This window comes from Pelophylax lessonae (genome assembly GCF_965119305.1).
Source record: "Pelophylax lessonae genome assembly, chromosome: 5".
Taxonomy (NCBI): domain Eukaryota; kingdom Metazoa; phylum Chordata; class Amphibia; order Anura; family Ranidae; genus Pelophylax; species Pelophylax lessonae.
Genome location: NC_138772.1, coordinates 197,204,008 through 197,227,711, shown reverse-complemented (window position 1 = coordinate 197,227,711; position 23,704 = coordinate 197,204,008). Strand labels below are relative to the sequence as shown.

General features: G+C 39.8%; 1 protein-coding gene across 1 annotated transcript in view; it reads right to left on the bottom strand.

Annotated features, from left to right (window-relative positions):
- The window catches only part of VPS41 (VPS41 subunit of HOPS complex), a 493,288-nt gene that overhangs the window by 57,661 nt on the left and 411,923 nt on the right, over positions 1–23,704 (bottom strand). The window contains exons 18-21 of the mRNA XM_082258639.1: positions 15,509–15,636; positions 11,149–11,293; positions 6,078–6,119; positions 1,794–1,844 (exon numbers count right to left, since the gene is read on the bottom strand). Coding sequence (XP_082114765.1) covers positions 1,794–1,844; positions 6,078–6,119; positions 11,149–11,293; positions 15,509–15,636 — 366 coding nt within the window. The remainder of the gene's footprint in view (positions 1–1,793; positions 1,845–6,077; positions 6,120–11,148; positions 11,294–15,508; positions 15,637–23,704) is intronic.

Here is a 23,704-nt window from a genome sequence, read left to right as displayed (position 1 = left end):
CCAAAGTAGTGCAGGCACTACTTTGAAGTCGCACTAGTGTGAAAGGGGCCTTACATACAGTATATTTGCAATTGTATGCAACTAAACTCTCTATCTTTGATATGATCCATTAGACAGGGCTAATTTGATTTCTTTGCAGGCTAGCTAGTAAGTGTGCTGGGAAATGTTTTTTTTGTTGTAAGCAGAATTAATAACATTATCTAAATTCAGTTTTTTATTCCTCACCTATATTAATCCTGCTTGCTTCAGTTAAACATTAAAAAAAAAAAAAATGTATTCAATTTTTTAGTAATAAAATCTAAACCATTATTCAATTAAAATAAAATATTAGGTTCAGTACTACTGTGTTTGATGGTTCTAGTTCCCAGCATATAACATATAGTACAGTTTGCATTCAATCACAATTGCCATAAATTACAGGCTCATAAAAAAGAAAAACGTGAGCATTATTACATTTTGAAATCAAACTGTGTTTCAATCAAATGGTTCACATACCCCTATAATGTGAATTATATAATGAATAGTTGCAATCATGCCAACAGGAATATTATATTGATATTTTCTTTTTTTCCCCTCTAGAAAGAGAGTGAAAGGCATTAAACACTAAGGAATTTACAGCTACCTTAGCAAGTAGTAAAGACACAGTGAAGCATTGAGAAAAAGCAATGCCATACAGCTTTCCAGTGGGTGACGAGTGACATCTAGAGACTTTATTCAAGAATGCACTACAGTAGAGAATCATAGACTTTTAAGTATTTGTGTGATCACACAGTTGAGCTTCATTGTCTTCTGCATCAGTGCATTAAACACCACAGTAGAAAAACAGTTTGAGATGAGAACTGTGATACCTAAATCATAAATCTGAAAGTATGTGAGGGGTCTATCAAGGAGAGAAAGATTAAGACTTATTTTTGTTTCTTGCAATCAAGTTAAAGGATATTTAAAAAAAAAAAAAAAAAAAAAAAAGGTTTTCCTATCATTTATAAAAGCTCAATAGCAGCCATACTATTGTTTGTTTCATAGTACAGCGGGGAATGGTTACCTTTCAGATTTGTATTGCTTTGTCTCCATGGAGGGATTGGCAATTACTTCCTCTCTCCAACAAATCATACTTCTAACCAGAGCTAGATATACTACAGCTGCATCTTTTATAAAATTACAATATCACCAAAAAGGTAATTTATTTCAGTAATTCAATTAAAAAAGTGAAACTCAAATATTTTATATAGATGTGTTACACACAGAGTGATATATTTCAAGCAATTCTTTTGTTTTTAATGTTGATGATATGGCTTACAGCTAGTGAAAACCCAACATTCAGTATCTCAGAAAATTAGAATATTACATAAGACCAAAAAAAAACAAAACAAAAGGATTTTTAATACAGAAATATTGGCTTACTGAAAAGTATGACCATGTACAATAGTATGACACCCAGGTGACACTCAGAAGTACCAGCAGCCATGCACTGGAAAGGAGACCTGGTGTTGGAATGATGGAGAGGAGACGCTGTTTTCAGAGAATAATAGTATCGGAGTATCTGTTTTAATCTATATGTACTCTTGCTCTGTAAATTACATCTAATCCTGTTTTTTTTTTTTTTTAGATATGGATGATGCACTTTTACTTCCATCACTGAAGGCTAGATGAAGACTGGTTAATACAGCGGTGCTCTATGTAAAATTAGTATCTAAAAAGTTCAAATACAGAATTCTTCTCCAACTTTGTGAAATATAGTTCACGGACATTTTGGAAAAAATCAGTTATATAAGTCTTGAAGCGTTGTGACTTACCACATGTTGCAGTTCTGGTCTTTCTTTTAATTCCAACACAACTTTATCAATCTGCAATAAACGTAACAAAAACACATTGATGGTTTGCATATAATTAAAACACATTTCTTATGATTATATTATCAAAAAGGCTTTTAGGGAAAAAAAAAAGGCCAGATACAAGTCATCGATGTGCGGCCACAGTAGCCAAGTTGTTATTCTTTATTTGTGTATTGGTAGGTTTCCCTGTTCCTTCACTCCTTTGCTGTTGGCACAGCTTTTACCCAGACACTCCCAACCTCACCAAGCTGTTCACTTAGCTTCACTTTACCTAGAGATTAGGAATGCTACGGTCTTCTTACTTGTAAAAGACGGGCATAACACCTGTTTTTTCATTCAGCTTAAAGTGATGCAAAACATCTTTATTCTCCAAAAATAATTCAAACATGACCAATACTTAATGGCCCTAAAATTTATTTTTCATGACATTTGTTTCTTACTGTGCTTTTCTGCCTCTGTGAAATCTTGCACTTCTATCCCCCCCGCCTAGTTCTGTTTGTTGAGCACAAGCTGTGCACTTCTCTATGCGTACTACAAATCCCATAAATTCATAGTTCTTCTTGGGAGCGAGCAAGAGAAGGTGGCTACATTCTTACTTACAGTGGAGCCATTGAGAATGAATGTAGCCATCCTCTAACAGGAAGTCAGATGACAGCAGCAAAAAGAAAAAAAAAAACATTTTTTTGCAGGTTTGCAAGAAGCGAAGAACAATATAATGTACTTTTTTGAGTAGAAAACACATTCTTGACTAGGGAGACGGATATTTTTGAGGCATATGTGGACTTTCATGGTACCATATAAAGGCTTAACAACATTTTCAATAAAATTTTGTTTTATTCAAAATATATTAAAACATATATTTTTTAAAACATCTACACAGGGTACTGTGTCTTTCCACATTTAGCTCTATAAGGAACACAAATCACAGATTGGGTAATATAACCACTATCGATAACAGCAGATATCATCTGGATGTTGGGACGCTTGACATGTTTCGTGGAAAAACCACCGCTTCTTCAGTAGCTTTTAACACAATTATAGAGCAGTAGGCACATAAAGTGCTGTAATAATATAGATTAATAACAAGAATTAGTTCAAAACATGAACGAAAGTGTACAGATATGTATATCAATAAAAGTGTGATGATAACCCATGAACGATGATCTCACCCAGAATACACAGTTCCTTCTAGGGCTAACTGTGGAAAGACACAGTACCCTGTGTATATGTTTAAAAAAATATATGTTGTAATATGTTTTAAATAAAATGGGAGTTTATTGAAACTTTTTTGTTAAGCCTTTATATGGTACCATGAAAGTCCACATATGCCTCAAAAATGTCAGTTTCCATATTCTGATAGGACGTAGGTACCCATCCTATATATGAACTACATTGACACCTTTTCTTTTCTAACATTCGTGACTAGAATATTTTTAATGACGAGTTTAGCGTAATTTTAGGTAAAATTACAATAATTCAACTTCTGCATCTTCTTGAACAGTTAAACGTCTTTTGGATCATATCAACCCAGCTAGTGCCATACTGTTTATGTAGACTGGGTCTCAGGAGATTCGGTCTGGAAATTCCGACACATGCTTTTGGTCCTTTTGACACATGCATTTTAACACCAGCTTCTAGAAGTGTGGTGTGGAGATTAAGATGGTGCACTGCATCTGTGTGTTATGTAATATGGTAACTACCAGCTCATTACTGAGCACTGCTACTATCAATAATGGCATGCTACTGTACAATATTAGCATAGCTTTACACCCAGTTTGAACATCATAGCTGTCTTGCTCTCTGCACATATTTTTCTTTTTCTTTTCGTAGTTTTAAAGATAGGAGAAAACACACACAAAACATGAGTGAGATGTCAGGAACACGATAGGCAGCAGACTGTCCACTGCTAAGAAGAACATGACATAATTATAAGTTTAGATAAGGTCCTAAGGTAAACATATAACTACACAGCTCAAAAAAATTAAAGTAACACTTTGACAACACATCAGATCTCAATGGGGAAAAATATCCTTGTGGATATCCATACTGATATGGACTGGGTAATGTGTTAGGAACAAAAGGATACCACATTGTTTGATGTAAAGGTAAATTATCATCCTACAGTGGGCTGAATTCAAAGACACCACAAAAATCAAAGTGAAAAAAATTATGCAGCAGGCTAGTCCATTTTGGTAAAATTTCATTACAGCAACTCAAAGTGGTACTCAAAGCATGAACTGAAAACATCAGGCCTAATAAGAAGACGGATGGTGTCCTGGGGTATTTCCTCCCATATCTGGAACAGGGCATTACTGAGCTCCTGGACAGACGGAGGTGCAACCTGGCGGCGTCAGATGAAACAAAACAATGTCACAGAGGTGTTCTATTGAATTTGTGGAGGCCATTCAATGGTATCAATTCTTTCATCCCCCAGGAACTGGCTGCATACTCTTGCCACACAAGGTCGGGAATTATTGTGCACCAGGAAGAACAAAGGGGGGCCCACTGAACCGGCGTAGTGTCTGGCAATGGGTCCAAGGATTTCATCATGATACCTAATTTCATTCAGGTTGCCATGGTCTAGCCTGCAGAGGTCTGTGCATCCCTCCATAGATATGCCTCCCCAGACCAACACTGACCCACCACCAAAGCAGTCATGCTGAAGCCATTTATTATCAATCAACTGGGTTTACTCTTTTTAAATCATAGTGACAACAGAAACTACCCAAATGACCCTGATCAAAAGATTATATACCCTGGTGATTTTGGCTTGATTACATGCACACAAGTTGACACAAAGGGGTCTGAATGGTTAATAAAAGGTAACCATCCTTACCTGTGATCTGTTTGCTTGTAATTAGTGCATGTGTATAAAAGGTCAATAAGATTCTGAACGCCTGACAGACCCTTGAATCTTTCATTTAGTGCTGCACTGACGTTTCTGGATTCTGAGTCATGGGGATAGCAAAAGAATTGTCAAAGGATCTGTGGGAAAAGTTAGTTGAACTGTATAAAACAGGAAAGGGATATAAAAAGATATCCAATGAATTGGAAATGCCAATCAGCTGGGTTCAAGCTCTAATCAAGAAGAGGAAAATGAGGGTTTCTGTTGAAACCAAACCACAGTCAGGAAGACCTACTAAAATTTCAGTCACAACTGCCAGGAAAATTGTTCTGAAATGCAAAGAAAAACCCACAAATAACTTCAGGTGAAATACAGAACTCCCTGAAAACGTGGTGTGGCTGTTTCAAGATGCACAACAAGGAGGCACTTGATGAAAGATGGGCTGCATGGCACAAATTCATTTGGAGTGATGAGACCAAAATTGAGCTTTTTGGCCACAATCGTAAACGCTACATTTGGTGAGGAGTAAACAAGGCCTATGATGAAAGGTACACCATTCCTACTGTGAAATGTGGAGGTGGATCGCTGATGTTTTGGGGATGTGAGAGCTACAAAGGCACAGGAAATTTGGTCAGAATTAATGGCAAGATGAATGCAGTATGTTATCAAAAAATACAGGAGGAAAATTTGCATTCATCAGCCCGGAAGCTGGGCATGGGATGTACTTGAACATTCCAACATGACAATGATCCTAAACACAAGGCCAAGTCGACCTGTCATTGGCTACAGCAGAATAAAGTGAAGGTTCTGGAGTGGCCATCTCAGTCTCCTGACCTCAATATCATTGAACCACTCTGGGGAGATCTAAAAAATGCAGTTCATGCAAGAAAGCCCAAGAATTTACAGGAAATGGAGGCTTTTTGCCAGGAAGAATGGGCAGTTTTACCATCTGAGAAGAGCCTTATCCACAAATACCACAAAAGACTTCAAGCTGTTATTGATGTTAAAGCGTGCAATACACAGTATTAGGAACTGGGGTATGTAAACTTTGATCAGGGTAATTTGGGTAGTTTCTGTTGTCATTATGATTTAAAAAGAGAAAATACAGTTGACTGATAATAAATTGCTTCAGCCGAACACTAACCATGAGTGAAAGACACGTTTTTGTGTTATCATTCATATTCTCTGACAAATGGACAAGAAATCATAAATTCTGCCAGGGTATGTAAACGTATGAGCACAACTGCATACTATATATATATATATATATATATATATATATATATATATATATATATATATATATACACACACGCACACACACTGTATATACACACATGTCACATGTCATCCATTCTTAAAACAGGCAACAGGTATAATGTACAAAAGGAGATACTTACAGAAATCTTGTCTTCATTGTCCAAAAGCATATCAACAGCTTTCTATTGCAAAAAACAAAAACAAAAAAACAAAACATAATTTCAATATACCTTACTTCTACATATTGACATGAAACCCTAATTACAGGCGACCTAAATTCATGCAGCCAAATTTCTGTGTTCTTTTTTAGTTACTGGGCATGGAGGAGAAGGAAGGAAATGGGCTGTCATTTAGGATCTGTATACACACCCACATGGGTGATGTTAGCACCATGTGACCTAAATAGCTCAGCTAAAACCAGGAAGTGTTCTTTGGGCAATAGGGACCAAACTGGGCATGTGCAGCTGATCTACACTTACTGTGCTCATCTGGACTTGTCCAGAGTGAATGTGCAGGAGGGGGAGGATCTGTGCTATTCTGCATCTATAGACAGATTTTACTGTTGTGGGTTTAGTAACACTTTAAATACAAAGTAGGACTTGAAGCTCTGGGTGAAAACAACCCTACCTTTAAGAACATTTATCCCAGGCAAGTACAAAAATCCAATTTTCTTTTTCGTACATCACGGGACACAGAACAGGTTAAAAATTATGACTAACTGGGATGTCCCAAAGCAATGCAAAGGAGGGGAGGGGGGCAGCAGTAGCCACTGTTAGGCCCAAGAAAATCACTACGCAGGTTTGAAAAACACTGCAGGCAAAAGCAGTGGCCCTTGCATCCACCTGGTAAACATTTTGCAAAGTAGTGTATCAAAACCCTGGTTGCAGCCTTGCAAACCTGAGCCACTGACACCTAATGATGGATAGTCCAAGAGGCTCCAACACTTCTGGTAGAATGAGCCTTCACTTGAAAAGGTGAAACCTTATCCTTCAATCCATAAGCTTGGGAAATAAGCTGACAAATTCTCTGTGAAATGGTTGAATAGTAACTGCCTGATCCTTCTTAGGATCTTCAGGAAGGATGAACAGTGAATCCAGCTGTCTGATTGCAACATTGCAGCAGACACTTTCAAATAGTTGACAGCCCAAACCCCCATGTGTGAGGTCTGGGAAAAAAGAAGGCAAAACAATATCCTGAATTAAACAATGTCCTTACGATGAAAATTCGAAACAACCTTTGGGAAAATCATCAGCTTAGGTTGAAGATCTACCCTGTCATAATAGCATATAAAAAAATGGTACTTTGCAAGAAAAAACTGCCCATCCTGACACTCTTCTTGCCAACGTACTAGTACCAAGAACACATCCTTCTACGAAAAATAATTAATGTAAGGCCCCGAAACAGCTCAAAAGGTGGTTTCTGTAAAACTGACAAAACTAAGCTGAAGTCCCATGAGGACAAAGGTGACCCTGACTGGAGACCCCATATATGTGACATCTTGAACAAAAGTATGCATCCAAGAGAGAGAAGCAATCAAGGTTTGAAAATAGCCGAGGCCAAAAGTTGTCCCTTGATAGTACCCAAGACCAGCATTATATCTACTCCAGATAGGAGGAAAGCCAAACTCCAGCCCTCAACCTACTTGCAAGGATGCAGCTTCCTAGCCTCACACCATGCCACATAGCATTTACAGGTCCTACAGTAAATCTTCTTTAAAGTAGCCTTTCTGGTCCTCAAGTGTATGGGAATAACCGCCTCCGAAACTCCCCTATCCTTTAGGAATCAGATTTCAATAAACAAGCCAGGAAGCGTTAAGGAGAATGGACGATTGGACCTTGGACCTGAGGGTTCAGCTGAGCCAGAGGAGGCCAAGGATCAACCCTTGACATGTTTACGATGTCTGCAAATCACTTTTTTCTTGGACCAAGGAGGTGCTACTATACCTTCCAACTGAATTCTGTGTAAAAAGCGTGGAAAAAGTTTTATAGGAAATAAGGCATAAATTAGAAAGATCTGGTCCCCCAGTATCACCAGGACATCTATTGCAATGCCTGAGGATTCCTGGTTCTGGAGACGAACTTGTCCAGTTTTGCATTGAACCTGGATACTATCAGATCTACAGTATGTCCACTCAACTTCTTTGGTCGACCACGGCGAGGCCTGTTCTGAGTGGAACCTGTCCTTTTAAACCACTGTATGGTCTTTGCCTCCGTGCTGCAGCTTAGTTTCAGGGTCTTGGCAATCTTCTTATAGCCTAGGCCATCTTTATGTAGAGAAACAATTCTTTTTTTCAGATTCTCAGAGTTTTGTCATGAGATGCCATGTTGAACTTCCAGTGACCAGTATGAGCATGTGAGAGTGATAACACCAAATTTAACACACCTGCTTCCCGTTCACACCTGAGACCTTGTAACACTAACGAGTCACATGACACCAGGGAGGGAAATAGGGTAATTGGGCCCAATTTGGACATTTTCACTTAGAGGTGTACTCACTTTTGTTGCCAAATGTTAAGACAAAATAATGGCTGTCTTGAGTTTTTTTGAGGGGACAGCAAATTTACACTGGTATACAAGCTGTACACTACTTTACATTGTAGCAAAGTGTCATTTCTTCAGTGTTGTCACATTAAAAGATATAATAAAATATTTACAAAAATGTGACGGGTGTACTCACTTTTGTGAGATACTGTATATCATGTTTTTCATTATAGATCTAAAATATATGGGCCTCTGATAATTTTCTTGTTTCAAACTGAACTTATATATTCACCTTCAAATGAATGTTCTTCTTGTATTCCTGTGTGGTGTAAATTAATTAGACACAATCTGGTAATAACCTTTTTTATCAGCAGATGTGCTACTTTTATATAGTGGCTTCATAATTTGAGCCAACTGCTAGTATACAAGCACACTGAAAATGTTATTTCTATCTATACATTTATTCCTTTTTTTACACATCTGTTGGCATCACTAGCGTTCCTTGTGATTTTTCTCTGATGTTTGTGGATCTGATGGGTCCCGTTTTTGGCAATGAGTTTAACGAAGACGGTTTGTCGTGGCAATAACATGTATGTAAACAATTTAAATGAGAGCTGCAGTGATTGTTGAATCTGTTTTAATATATCTCCTTAATTATGTATACTGTGATTTAGTTACTGCTAACAGGTATTCCTGAAGTAGACAAGTGTTCGAAACACGTTGAGTCTCTTCTTGTGGACTTTGTCATTTCTGAACAGGAATTACTCACAATTGATATAACATTATTGACATTATATTTATATCAACATTATTGATATCCAATATATAAACTTGTCAGAATGTGTGCTTTTTGTCATTATTTTATAAATAAGATGTCCTTTAACTATATTATTTTCTCATTACCATGTTTTTTATGCACATGCCTTGAGAAGTCCCTTTTACACATATGTTTGTTGAGGTTTACAGATTCTAGTTCAAATCCACCTGAGCAATCCCACCAGGAGGCTGTCACTGTACTAGGCCAATAAAAAGAGACGGAGGCTTTCCATACCCCACAGCTGCATGTATACATTGCATGCCCATTGTATATGTGTGGCTGCGTGACATGGAATTCCCTCAGCAGTGTAGGTGACAGCTTCCTGACAAGCTCGCTTAGGAAGGTTTGGACTAGGATCTGAACACACCTGAGCTCATCACAACACTATGACAGATAATGGACCTACTTTACTGAAAGTGTTGCTCTTGACTGGTAAAGTTGTAAAGACTGTGGCGCAAGTATCAAGCTGAAAACAATGCATTTCCAAATAATCGAATGCCTTTTTGGAGACAATTCTACAAAAATACAGTAAAAAAAAAAACAAAAAAAAACACAACATGTTTTGAAAGCTTACATTTCTACACTTTACCCGCTAGCTAATAAGGGTATCATTTAAAAAATGGTTGGCCCAGAAGATTGTTACCTATAATAATGATAGAAAAATAATGCAGCGCAATCCTAGTGGTAAATTAATAAATCATATAATCATGCAGAGTCCCAATGTTAATTGGTGTCCATATAAACAGATAAAAGTCTCCAGTGTAAAGTGGTCCTAGGGCAATTCCATAAGGTGCTTGTCTCCACGAGTGCTCATGCAATCCCACCACCTGTTCACACTGCCGCTCACCTTAACAAAGAGACCCTACAGGGGTCAGCATGTCATCTCAAATTAAAAGCATCCTCACACTTTCTTCCTTAAGCGTAGTAAATGATTACACCTCCGATGCACTGTCAGCTCCTCAAACAATGTTACCAATATGTGTAGGAGAAAAGAAAGAACGACCTAATGCTCTCTGTATGCAATCAAGCACTCTTTAATCCATATAAGTAAACAACTCACATTTTTGAAGAAAATAACAGCGCATATCTGCAGAGTTTGCAAGCAGGCGTGCATCAGGTCCACCAACCCGGAAGACTGAGAGGCGGCCGCGGGTCACGTGACGTCATACAGAGAGCATTAGATCATTCTTTCTTTTCTCCTACACATATTGGTAACATTGTTTGAGGAGCTGACAGTGCATCGGAGGTGTAATCATTTACTACGCTAAGGAAGAAAGTGTGAGGATGCTTTGATTTTGAGATGACATGCTGGTTGACCCTGTAGGGTCTCTTTGTTAAGGTGAGCGGCAGTGTGAACAGGTGGTGGGATTGCATGAGCACTCCTGGAGACAAGCACCTTATGGAATTGCCCTAGGACCACTTTACACTGGAGACTTTTATCTGTTTATATGGACACCTATTAACATTGGGACTCTGCATGATTATATGATTTATTAATTTACCACTAGGATTGCGCTGCATTATTTTTCTATTATGTATTCAGAAGGTGTTTTGGAGATATTGCCCTTGAGTGCTTAGCTGCTGGTCCATTTATTAGTGGTGTGTACAAGAGTCCAGCGCTGAATATTTTTCTTTATTTGTACCTATAATAATGACCATAATTTTTAGCAGTAAGCGCCAATGAGAGCTGAAAATACATTCAGATGGTTGGAAACAACGACGCAGCATGGCACATAAAACATGCTTAATAGCATTTTTTGGGAAATTTGTATTTTGTGTGCAATTCTGGCACCATCAGTACTAATATAACAGGACATCTATTATCTTCTGCTATAATAACTCAATTCATTTATTTATATTCTATTTGTTGTGTACAATATTTAAAATGTATTCATATCGAAATGTCTTACATACCTCAGTATCAAAATCCATGAGTAAGACAATTTTGTCCTTGATGCAGTTGAAGAGGTTATGTTTGTTTATAAGTTCAAAGACTTCTTTGTGCCGAAGTGTTAGATAGATTTCAAGAGCTTTACTGTAACACTGATCATATACATGTCTGTAAATAAAAGGCATTAGAAGCTCATGAGCATTAGAAGAAGAACACTACTACCTCAAGATAGAGAAATCAGTTTACTTTAGAGTTACTGAGCTTACACTCTCTCGTAAGATAAACATTGGCACCATTTTGGAACATTGTCCTTATATCTTTCAACTGAAAGGAACCATTTTAAGCTGGCTTAAATATGGCTGTCCCCTGAAGGCCCCAGATCAGCTGTTCTAAACACAGCAAAATAAGAACAAGCAAACCAACAGTAGAGCACCTCAATGGGATATATAAATATACACATGTGAATTCTCCCAATCCGCCAGCATTTTGTCACATGACCTTAGCCAAAGGAGAATACAGAAGTGACATTCAGGCACAGCTAAACAGTTAGTGTCTCTGCCCGAACTGTAATCCTTGCCTTCAGAAGAGGACACGTGGACAAGTTTCAACATTACATTATAAGCTTTGATTCATGTATTATTCGCCCTTCTTTCTCACAGATAAACATTATTTCCCATGCCCTAGTAAATTAAAATGTTTGAAAACCTTTTCAAAGTAAAGTATTTTGCTCAATCACTTTATTTCATACGGCAATCATTGCATTCACCTGAACAAAAAAAAAATATACTCCTTAAAATAAAGCTTAAGTGAAGCAGAGATATCAGCAGAAGGGACATAAATTATAGTCAGTAAGATGTGTCCTTTGTGCTGATTCCTCCACTGGCTACAGGCCTGGGCAAGTCCAGAGCTATGAATACCTCCAGAATGCCCTGCATCTCAATCTATAAGAGTAAACAAGAAAGAGGTTTAAAAGGAGAAAAGATGCAGATCAGGGTGTACTGATCCTACAGAGAAACCAGAGTACAGTATCCACTGCTTCTACCAGAGGATCTCTGTACCCTGATAAAAATGTGTCCTATTTGTTGTTAAAACTGCAAACCAGGAGGTCTACATCTGGCATCCCCCACATATGGCATGGGCTTTGGAACACTTCGGAGTGTAGGGACCACTCCCCATGTCCAGGTGCTGTTGGTTGAAGAAGTCTGCCTGCTGATTGTTCACACTGGGGCGCGAATGGCAGACAAGGCTGGAAAAGGAAGTTCTGTTCTTTAAAGAATATTTTCTATTTATTTTGCAATGATAATACTTATGGCAACTCCCTGATGGTCAATGTGCACCACTGCCATAGCATTGCCTGCCTAAAATCTTGTCCGAAAACCCTTCAGTCGAGATTTCCAGCATTTAAAGAGGCAACAAAATTGATCACAAATCCAGAATGTTGATCAGAATTTACAGTGAGCACTGATAGGTGGCACTGAAGGGCAGAGAGGTGGCACTGATGGGCCCTGAGTGGCAGCACTGGTGGGCACTGTTAGGTGGCACTGATGGGCACCGATTGGCAGCACTGGTGGGCACTGATAGGTGGCACTGATTAGCAGCACTGTTGGGCACAAATTGGGGCCGATGTCCCTGTAACAGAAGCCAGTTACTAGCTTTCCTTTCTCCTCACGCTGATCGTGAGGAGAAAAAAAAGGTGATAACTGGCTTCTGTTTACTTCATTGGCTGACAGCTGATCAAGTGGTAAAGGGCCGGTGTGATTGGCCCTTTACCCTGTTCTGTAATCAGCCGTGTCCGAAGGATTTGATAATTGCAGAGCACGCTGCTCGCTCGCCACAGGGACATCTATAAACGCCCTTCTGGCACTAGAAGCCCGCGCTGTAGCTGTCTTTCGACTATAATGCGAAAAGTAGTTAATTGAACAAGCTGAAGTTAGAAGCAAATTGGTTACTATACATAGCTGCGCCAGATTCTGTGTGCACCACTTTTAGTAAATCTTTCCCACATTTTGTTTATACTTTTGTGACCCATGACTAGTTTCTTCAACAACTAAAATAAATTGGAAGACAGATGTATAAACTTATGTAAAAGAATTCAGTTTTCATGCATATCAGTTTTCCTGACAGAATTTTTGCTTACGTGAAAGGACCCTTCATCAGATAAAGCCTCTGCAATCAAAGGCTTACAAACACCTAAGGCCCCTTTCACACAGGGGGACCAGGGGGGGGGGGGGGAGGGGGTACCGTTCAGATCCGCCAGTCAGTTTTTTTTGAGGATCTGAACGGACACCCCATGCATCTCTATGGGGCATTGAATGTCAGCGGAGACATGTCCGCTGACATCCGATCTAATCTGATCTGTCAAATCTAGACAGATGGAAACCCTATTCTCCATCCGTCCAGCGGATGGGATCAGATGGGATCGGATGAGAACGGACAGACAGTCCGTTACCATCCGATTACCCCATAGAGAACAGCAAGACCTGACAGCTGTGTCTCCGCTAAGCGGGGGATTGGCGGATTTTTAATTTAAGACACACTCTCAAGCTGCTTTCTGCATCAAAGTCCTAGAAAATTCAGAACCAGTTAGGTGAGCACTGAAGCAAAATGAGAGGTTAGACAGCATGAGTTTTACATTTATTTTTGGTTAGTAGCACAATTTTGTAAGAAGATAACTGTAAAATGATTTGTATCCACTTACATTTGGGGTCTAGATCTACCTAAGTGTGATGCATCATTTACATTACAAAACATGATCAATTATCTTCAAAACTGAGGAAGGCCATACAAATCCCAAACTTACAACAAAAGAAGGTGATAATAAAGAACATATTACTTATAAAACAGAGCATCTTCACAAAGACTCTACCTCTACACAGCAAACTGTCTATTTAGTTTATATAGTAGCTGTCATTATCAGGATGTTTGTTCCTACAGGGGTGGTGGTGAAGCTTAAGACCTCCCTACTGGGAGATATGATCTTGCCAGCTTGCTGTGGGTCTTCTTTCAGCTGGGTGTGCTTTTATAAAGAAGTATCTATTAAAGTAGCTCAAACCAACTCAAGTCAAAGGTTTTATCTGCTTCTAGATGCTCCTGGACTCCCACAGCTCACCTTATTACAAACAAGTCCAGTAATCCTACTGAGAAACCGCTTCCAAGTTCTCTGAAATATTACTTACTTTTCATAGGGGAAGCCATGTGTCCTGCAGGATTTTCAAATTTCACTGTAGTGCAAGCAGGCACAGCCTATATGAGATTGAAAAGCTGCTCTGATTTCAGGAGCAGTGCAGTACTGTTGCCACACTATCACAGGAAGCTGCATTAGGTGGACTTTACTGGCAGTCTCAACAGGTATTTGTGAAATTTTGCAGGGGGATTAACAGATTGACTTGCTATGGTACATCATTTTAATGGAAGGCCATTGTTCACTTAGAATAAATATGCACTATATAGTACTAAAAAATGGGAAATGTACACATTGAGGCTGATTTACTAAAGTTGAGACTGTTCACGCATAAAAGAGTAAGGGTTTACTCCATTTATCGGATCGTGTAAAAAGCAAAACCTTGTTTATTTTTGTGAATGACAGTTCTGCTCTTGAGCCACCTTGATTCACAACACAAGCAATCATTACTACAGTCATCTCCTCCAAATTAGCTCTGTTATGATTAATGGTGGTGCGAGAACAGAACTGTCATTCGTGAAAAACACAAGCCAACAATAAAAAAAACTGGCATCTACTACATTTGTCTGAGAGATAGTGTAGTGTAAAAGCTGCTGTTGCTGTCAGCTTGTGTTTTTGAGGAACGACAGCACTGCTCTCCAGCTGCCGTCATTCACAATGCAAGCTGCCAGTTACTATTATAGTTTTTTCCGAATACTCTGTGAGCTCAGTCTTTGCACACTACAAGGGCAGCAGAGGAGGGACAGGGCTTAGCAACAAGGGCTGTAGATGTACAGAGTAGATGTACAGAGGAGGAAGTGGATATGTGGTCTCTGTGCTCCCTCCTCCTCTGTTACTCAGCAGTCCATCTCCTTGCTCCAGAGAAATGGGATAGCAGTGCGGGGAGAGGAGGCGAGCTATCCGACCATGCAGCTTAGAAACCCCTGTACAAATTTTAATAGTGCTATGTGAACTGGGTCCCCTGGGGATTTAACAAGCCTTTTTAACTTCTGATGAGACTTCCTCTTTATTAAACCAGCCCTACACTGTGCTATGATTCTACTGCTTGGTGTTATAACAGAATTGGGCACATACAAGATGAAAATCTTTTCAGTGTCACAACCTCCCAAACCTTTGCTGAACACAAACTTCAGAAGTAATGAAAAATATTACTTTATACAGTATAACGAAGAAACATCTGTATACGAGAAGACTTAACTTACAATTCTGCCAAAGCCTCCAGAAGTATTCTGTTGTTTGGGTCTTTGCTCAAATGCCCCTTTAAAGCTTTTACTATGGTTTTGTTATTGTACAGGTCTCCAGGCCATTCTCTTATTAGTGTTGCGAATCCCTGTAAAAAATGAAAGAGACATATTTTTATAAAAGGTTCGTGGCCTGGAGCTGGTTGTATAAAACATTTCAAAATAACAAAACTTTCACAGGTAGAGAATTTACAACATTATAGTAACAGACTTACATACTGCTCCCGGAGTTCCAGTCACCAATTTAAAAAAACTTACATGAAGTAATATTAAACACTCCCCAATTTTTCAATGAATGTATCCTCTTTAACAGTTTCCCGTACATATTTGAAAGAAAACGCTTTGCTCGGCTGCTGGTTCTAGGTTCAGTGCTGCTTCCCCTAAACTTCCATGTACGGGGAGCAGAGAAACTAGGACAGCACAGGTAGAGGGAGGGGGTGCCTTCCCGGGACTATGTGTTGCTGTACATTTAAACTTTGATGTGACAGGAGTACATATGCAGCTGTGTCACCATGCAACCCTGTAAGGAATTGGTGACACCAGAAAAAAAAAAAACAGGAAAGCAGGCATATTTCCAGCAACTTTAGGCCTTAACCGCTTGCGGACCGCCCGCTGTATATTTACTGCAGCAGGCTGGCTCGGCTGTGTGAATCGAAGTAGAGGTACATCTATTCACGGGAGTGGTGCTGGGGTGCGAGTGTGTTGTAAACACCGCCGACCTTTCTTCTCTCTGAAATGATCACAGAGCGCCTGTGATCCTTTTATATAGGATCACAGGTCTCTATGGTCATTTCACAAGTCCCTCCCCCCACAGTTAGTAAACACTCCCCATGGCTCACATTTAGCCCTTTGATCACCCACTAGGTTAACCCCTTCCCTGCCAGTGTCATTATTACAGTAACAGTGCATATTTTTAGCACTGATTACTGTAGTAATGTCACTGGTCCCCCCAAAAGTGTCAAAAAGGTCAGTTAGAGGGGTCTGATCTGTCCGCCGCAATGTCGCAGTCCCACTAAAAATTGCAGATTGCCGCCATTACTAGTAAAAAAAAAAAAAAAACAAATAAAAATGACATAAATCTTTCCCCTAGTGTTATAACAGAATTGAGCACATTGTCCCAATTTTTGTGTTTATAGCCCAAAAAATAAAAATCGCACAGGTGATCAAATACCACCAAAAGAAAGCTCTATTTGTGGGAAAAAAAGGACATCAATTTTTTCCTCGGTACATCGCTGTATGAAAGCGCAATTTTCCGTTAAATTAGCGCAGTGCCGAATCGCAAAAAAATGGCCTGGGCATTAAGGGGGCAGATCCTTCTCGGTCCAGAACTGGTTAAAGTAGAACTATAGGCAATTTTTTTTTTTTTACATACAGTATACAGTACAGTATATCTTTTCAGCACTCTTACAGTATACAGTATTGTTAATGTTAGTGACACTGCCTGTCACTAACATTAACGAAGCAGTCTGTTTTTCTGAGTCTCGCTTACAACTTCATTTTTTACCTGTTGATCCTTCTGTTATTTTTCATCTTCCTTTAAGAGACCATGTTGTGCAACAAAATGGAAGTTAGACAAACCATTTAACACTAACAGGGATTCTTACAATAGTCAGCTCTAAATCATTTCAGTTAAGTTCTTTATCTCAAAAGGAAAAAACTGATTCTGTAACGCTATAGATAGAGAAGCCACCCTAAGATAAACAGCGTGTCATTGGCCAGATCACTAGGTGAAAATAAAAGAAAAAGAAAAGCCTAAAAAAAGAAAACATTTAAGTAATGGTAGGCTGTAATATATTTTTTTTGATTTTGGGTTTAATACCACTTTATTTAAACCTGACACTATGTAGATAAAAGTCTATCAGATTAAAAAGTGATTATATATATATATATATATATATATATATATATATATATATATATATATATATATATATAAGCAATGGTGATAAAACAAGCTAATGGTATATAGCAGGGTTTCTCAACCTTTTTTCTCTCAACGCACCCTTTAAAATTATTCACAATCTCGAGGCACCCCATTGTAAAATGTAAACCACACACATAGGAAACTTCGCCTTAGAGGTGATTTAGGCTGGCTGGACATGGATTGAAATTTGGCTTGTTTAGCAGGGACCAGTTAAATTTCAATCCATGTATGGGCACTGTGGTTGTAGAGAAGTTGATTTACTGATCGACTTCTGTACAACTGCTGTTGGATTTTCTCCACTCAGTCAGGGCTGCAGGCTATAGCAGGCAATGCTAATCAGTGTATTCTGACGATGGGGAAGTCTCCCCGCTGTCAGATTACAATGACAAAGCGGGGAGGATTCCCCCCATTCACGTTGAATGTGCAGATGGGAAAACCGTGTCAGTTTTTTTTGTTCAACCCGCTGGTTGAATGAAAATAACCTGACTGATCTATGGGCTGCATTGATGTTCTAAAGCAGATACACCTTTACACCCTTGTACTGACTAATATTCCAGCATTCTCTTCTCCCTCAGCTAACATGAGCCCAGTGCTGACGGAGAGAGGCAAACAAGGGGGCTGGGCCACGTGCCTGACATCTTTTTTTATAAACTGATGACGGCATTGGTTGTTAGGACGCTGGTAGGTGGAAGGGTATAATGGTGCACAGTTAAAAACCATAGCTTTGTGTAACTGAAAGACAAATCGGATCCACCTTCTGGCTTGTAAATACTTTTTGGGCAATTTTTAGGCATTTTGCCAAGGCACCCCTGAAGAAACCTGAAGGCACCTTGATTGAAAAAGGCTGATATATAGAAAAGCAAGTATAGAAGTGCAGATAAGCACTCAAATTTGCTGATGCAGTTTTAAAAACGTGTGCTTTAACAATCTCACCATACATGCAGTGAAAACTTAAAGTAGAATTTCTGGCTAAAACTAACCAATATTAAAATTGTTCCCACCCCCTTTTAACACCTATACTAACCCTTAGAGAAAAAGATCTATATACCCATTTTCAGACTCCTCTGGTCTGGTCCTATGATTGGCTCCCCTCTGTAACCCAGCAGCAGCTTCATGGGAGAGGAGGGAGCACTAACAACGGATGGTCCATAGTAAGCCAATGCACGCCCTCACTGCTCAGGCATTTCAACCGTTGTCAATCACTTTCTCTTCTCCTCTGAGGCTGGCACTGGCTGGCACCGAGGAGATTACATGACTTTCTTCCACAGAGTAGTAAGTATTGGTGTTAGAAGGGAGTGTGAGCTGTAAGATTAGTTAGCTTTAGCCTGGAATTCCACTTTTAAATGGTTCTAAAGTCAAAGGCCGGCCATAGATGGAGAGATTTGAGAACCAAGGGGTTCAGGAAAGAAAATAGCTTGATTCCCCCATCAACACAGTGTGATGTCATCCATTGTGTTCTCCCCATGGGGGGAGGGGGGGGTAGCGGGGGAAGCTGTCCTGGCCGGGAGAACACAGTGATTACTTCTAGCTGCTATAACAGCCACTAGCTAGTAGACTAGTACCGTTGATCAACGTGCGTACATTCAGCCTTCCCATACTTGGTTAAAATTTTGCCTGGTTCCTGCTAAACCAGCAAAAATTTGAACAGTCTATGGCCAGCTTAATTGTTTTATACCTTAATGAATTGTTTGACTTAGGTAAAAAAAAAAGTCCTGCTACTTGTTATGCAGGTACAGTAAGTATAACCTCTTTATTTTATTAAAAAAAAAAAAAAAAAAAAAAAAAACTTGCCTTTAATATCGCTTTAATGTTTTGGACATTTTTTTAAGATGCATGATTTCAGAATAAAAATGCAAGGGTCATGAAAATATTGCATTTTTGATTTGAAAGTACCAAAACAAAACAACACAATTAGATCTAGTGGTAAGTGGACAACGCAATAAAACAGTCGTGGTCGACATGTTAAATTTAGGGGAACTCAACTGCAGCCCCTGATATCACCAAGAGTCTGCTTATAATATTTGACATATGCAATACTACAAGAGACTATCAGTGATATAGATATGAAACCAGAGATGGTCAAAGTCTGCATGAAAACAGGAGATAATGAGAGGCTGTGGACATACTAAAGGAGATGGTTAGAGACTGCAGACATGCTACAGGAGATGGTCAGAGATTGCAGATCTCTGACCACAATGGCAGGTTCCCAGTCGCTACTTCTTCGCACTTAAGGCCATTCCAGCTCTGTACCCTCACGTGGAAGTCAATGTTTTGGCATAGTTGGGCAAGGCAGTGATCCGCAAGGTCCTCATTACTGCTGACACTTGGTCCAGCAAGTATGGTCAGAGCTTTAGTTCACAGCACACTGGATAACTCTGCTTGAAACTAAGGAAGATGCAGGACAAGGCTGAATGCTGCAGCTTGTTTTGCCACCACATCTCAATACCGCTGGTGGAGATGATGTCAGCTTCATCCCATCCTCCATGCACTCCTCTGCTGAATTGTCCTAAGAACCACCAGTACCCCCTAAGCGCTCAAGGGTCTATTTAATAATGCAGGCTAAAAGGTGTCATGCAGTGCTTCAGCTGGTCTGCCTAGGGGACAGGAGCCACACCGGAGCAGAGATTCTTTCAGCTCTGCAGGGGCAGGACCAAAGGTGGTGCATGCCAGGGCAGCTTGAGCAAGGAATGGTGATGTGTGATATTGGGACTAACCTTCTGTCTAACCTTCAACAGGGAAAGCTGACACCTGTACCATGCCTGGCACATGTCCTCAATTTGGTGGTGCAGTGTTTCTTAAACAGGTACCCAGGGTTGCAAGATCATCTAAGGCAGGCCAGAAGAGTCTGTAGCCATTTCAGGCGGTCATACACAGCCAGTGTTCGGTTGGCTGAAATTCAGCAAAAAATCCCACCTGCCCGTTAACTACCTGATTTGTGACATGCCCACTAGTGGAACTCAACTTTAGCAATGCTGCAGTGGCTGCACATGCAGCAGACGGCCATTAACCAATTCCCCTGATGAGTATGGCTACAAGGACAGATTTTTTTCCCCCCACGCCAATGGATGCTGATTAAGAATACATTGACTGTGCTGTCACCATAGGAGGAAGTGACAAGGATAGTGATCGGTTACAATGCATCCATCAGTGACACAATCCCTCTTGTATTCTTGCTAGAGCATACTCTGAGTGGCATTATAGACAGGGAACTCGAGGCAGAGCAGTGGGAGGAAGGAGGAGGGCTTCCGTCCCTCTCAAGGGCCACGTTATGCAGACACCATTCTTGCAGCACAGCAGAACACACAAGAGGAGAGAGAGGAGGAGGAAGATTTTGGCAGTTTTGTAAGCATTGAAGCAGAGGAAGACATTCATAAAACATTAGGAGATGGTTCTCAATCCCCAGAAACCTTGGGAGTTGAACGTGGCTAGAAGGAGGCAGTTCCAGATACTGTAATCCTCAGTGACTCTGAGGACTCTGCTTCTCTTGCCTAAGCAAACTTGAGGTGGATGAGCTCCCTTTTTCTTCAAAGCCTGTGAAAGGACCTGAGAATTGATGTCATCAAGGAGAAGGATCATTATTGGTTGGCTACCCTCCTTGACCACCGTTATAAGAGGAATGTTTCGGAACTCATCCTGCCCTCGCCAAGGGAGTACAGGATAAAATATTTTGAGGACACCTTAAAGAGGAGTTTATATAACACCCTTCCAGACTCTGGTAGATTACAGTCTCGTGAAAAAGGTAGTTTTGAGGCTTCATTGGTCAAAAGAGAAGTGGTGGAGAAGGGGGCCGTCTAAGTGATGCATTTCAAAATGTTTTTAGTCCTCGGCACCCAGGGCTGTCAGCTTCAACATCCCATCGGCAGCATATGCATCATATGGTGAAAGATTATCTAGGGGTAGAAACATACCTGGACAGCTTACCAGGAGACAATCCACTGGGTTACTGGGTCAGGAGAATAGACCACTGGCAAGAACTTGCCCAGTATGCATTTGAGCTGCTGGGCTGCCCTGCATTCAGCGCTGCCAGAGGCTTTGTGACAGGCTGCCCTGCATTCAGCGCTGCCAGAGGCTTTGTGACAGATAAAAGAATGCATATGTCCACAGGCTCCATTGACCCGCTAAGTAGAATAAGCACAAGGTGTGAAACGCGTCTGATGTCCAGTTTGTCTTGTGTTCCTGTCTGATGTTGTACCTTTGATTTGAAGAATACAACTCAAGTTTCCAAGTTCCTGGGTCTGGAAGTGCCACTTTCTTTTCTACTTACATGGACTTCTCAGGTTACGGACCTTGGTGAGCACCCATTCCTGCAGGACTGCCACAGTTGCTCGGGATCCATCCGGCTCAGCTGGCTGCTTTCAGAGCGGTGATTTGTTTCTCTTTGGTTTCCATTGACCCGCTGACATTCGTCAAAATGAATCAATCCTGGATTAGCAGTAGCTATCAAGCCCCTGATGCCGATGTCGCTGATTGTTTTTGGCATCTCAAATCTCTGCAGGACTGTCGAGGCTGCCTAGCTTTGTGAATGTTAATTTTATCTTGAAAAATATTTTTTGGTATAGGTTTCATGGGCAAAATTACCACCTAAGGACCAATTTTTCTGCATCTGTTTAAAAGGTGCATATGATTTAAATTTTTTACAGCAAGACCAATTCTTGCTTTCACCAAGAGCACCTCTATAGGGTTACCGGGTGTGAAGGCACCACCAACACCCAAAGACCAATTGTTCTGCACCTGTTTGACTGGGGCTGATCATTTTATTTTTTTACAGCAAGGCCAATTCTTGCTTTCATCAAGGGTGCCTCTATAGGAGTACGGTCTGAAGGCACCAATACCCAAAGACCAATTTTTTTCACACCAGTTTGCTTGGGGCATATTATTTCAACTTATTACAGCAAAGCCAATTCTTGCTTTCATCAAGAGTACCTCTATAGGGTTATGGTGTGAAGGCATCACCAATACCCAAAGACCAATTTTTCCACACCTGTTACTTCTAACCAAAGTCTGCGAAAGAAAAAACAGACTTTATTTAGAAGAAAATTGTTAAACCTAGCCTGAGTGTACTATAATTTGGCTTCTTCACATAAGGCTTGCTCGCTGTGGTGCAAAACTTTGTTTTTTCCATCCAAATCTGCCAAAGAGAAACTAGAATTTATCCCAAAAATCTTATTCCGAGTGCACTAAAATGTGTACTCATCATAACGACTGGCTCCCCAAAGCTGTTGTTTACAAAATAAAGAAAGCTTGCATGGAAAATCTATTTACACGTCATTTTTTTTCTTTATAAATGTCAGTTTTTCTGCAGCAGGTTCTATACACAGTACAGATGCACCACTTTACATGCAGACTAAGGAGACTCCCCAGGCACTATATTTAAAGACATTTTTCATTTTTATTGTTTCACTTTAAGTATCATTAAAATCACTGCTCCTTTAAAAACATTTTGCATTGATACATGTCCCCCAGGGAAGTACCCTGGCCCCTATACCCTTTTATGTTCAATAACTTGCATATACGCCTTAAAAATAGGGACTTTTGATTTTTCAAATTCGGATCACATAGACTTTTATAGGGTTCACGGTTCGGGTCCAAAATTTTTAGATGTTTGAGAGTTCTGGTGTGAACCAAACTGAATGGTGTACGGCCCATCTCTACTCATGAGTAAAATAAAGAACAAGATTACATTGTACTCTGACAAAAAGGCTATTATTTCTGTTATCACAACTATTCATATATACTAGTAAATTATTATTATTTTTTTTTATTTTAAAGCAAACTTTAACATCTCTATGGTAAGAATACCAAGATCAAAACTACAATTCAGAAATAACAGGGAGTTGAAATCCCATTGATGTGAAAATTCTGCGCCACAGAATTTCCTGTCTGGATAGAAATCTAAAACCTCTGCGCATTGTAGGTTAAGCAATCAAAACATAATCATAGTTGTGCTCTCAATTGCCGAAGGATCCACAGCTAGTTGACCGTAAACCCCACTGGCTTTTAATCCACCTGGAAAGAACTCTCGGTATAATAACTAAGCCTCCTACTGAGTAACCAAGAAAAACACATATACACTATATATAACGAAGTAAAACATAAAAGGAAAACTTTATTATTTCACAATGAAAAGCAGAATGTGTAAGCTTTAGATCATAAACTAAACATAAATAGATCTCTGGACTTTTATTCTAGTATCCAGAGTAAGGAAAATAAATCATCACAGAAGTAGGCGGTCG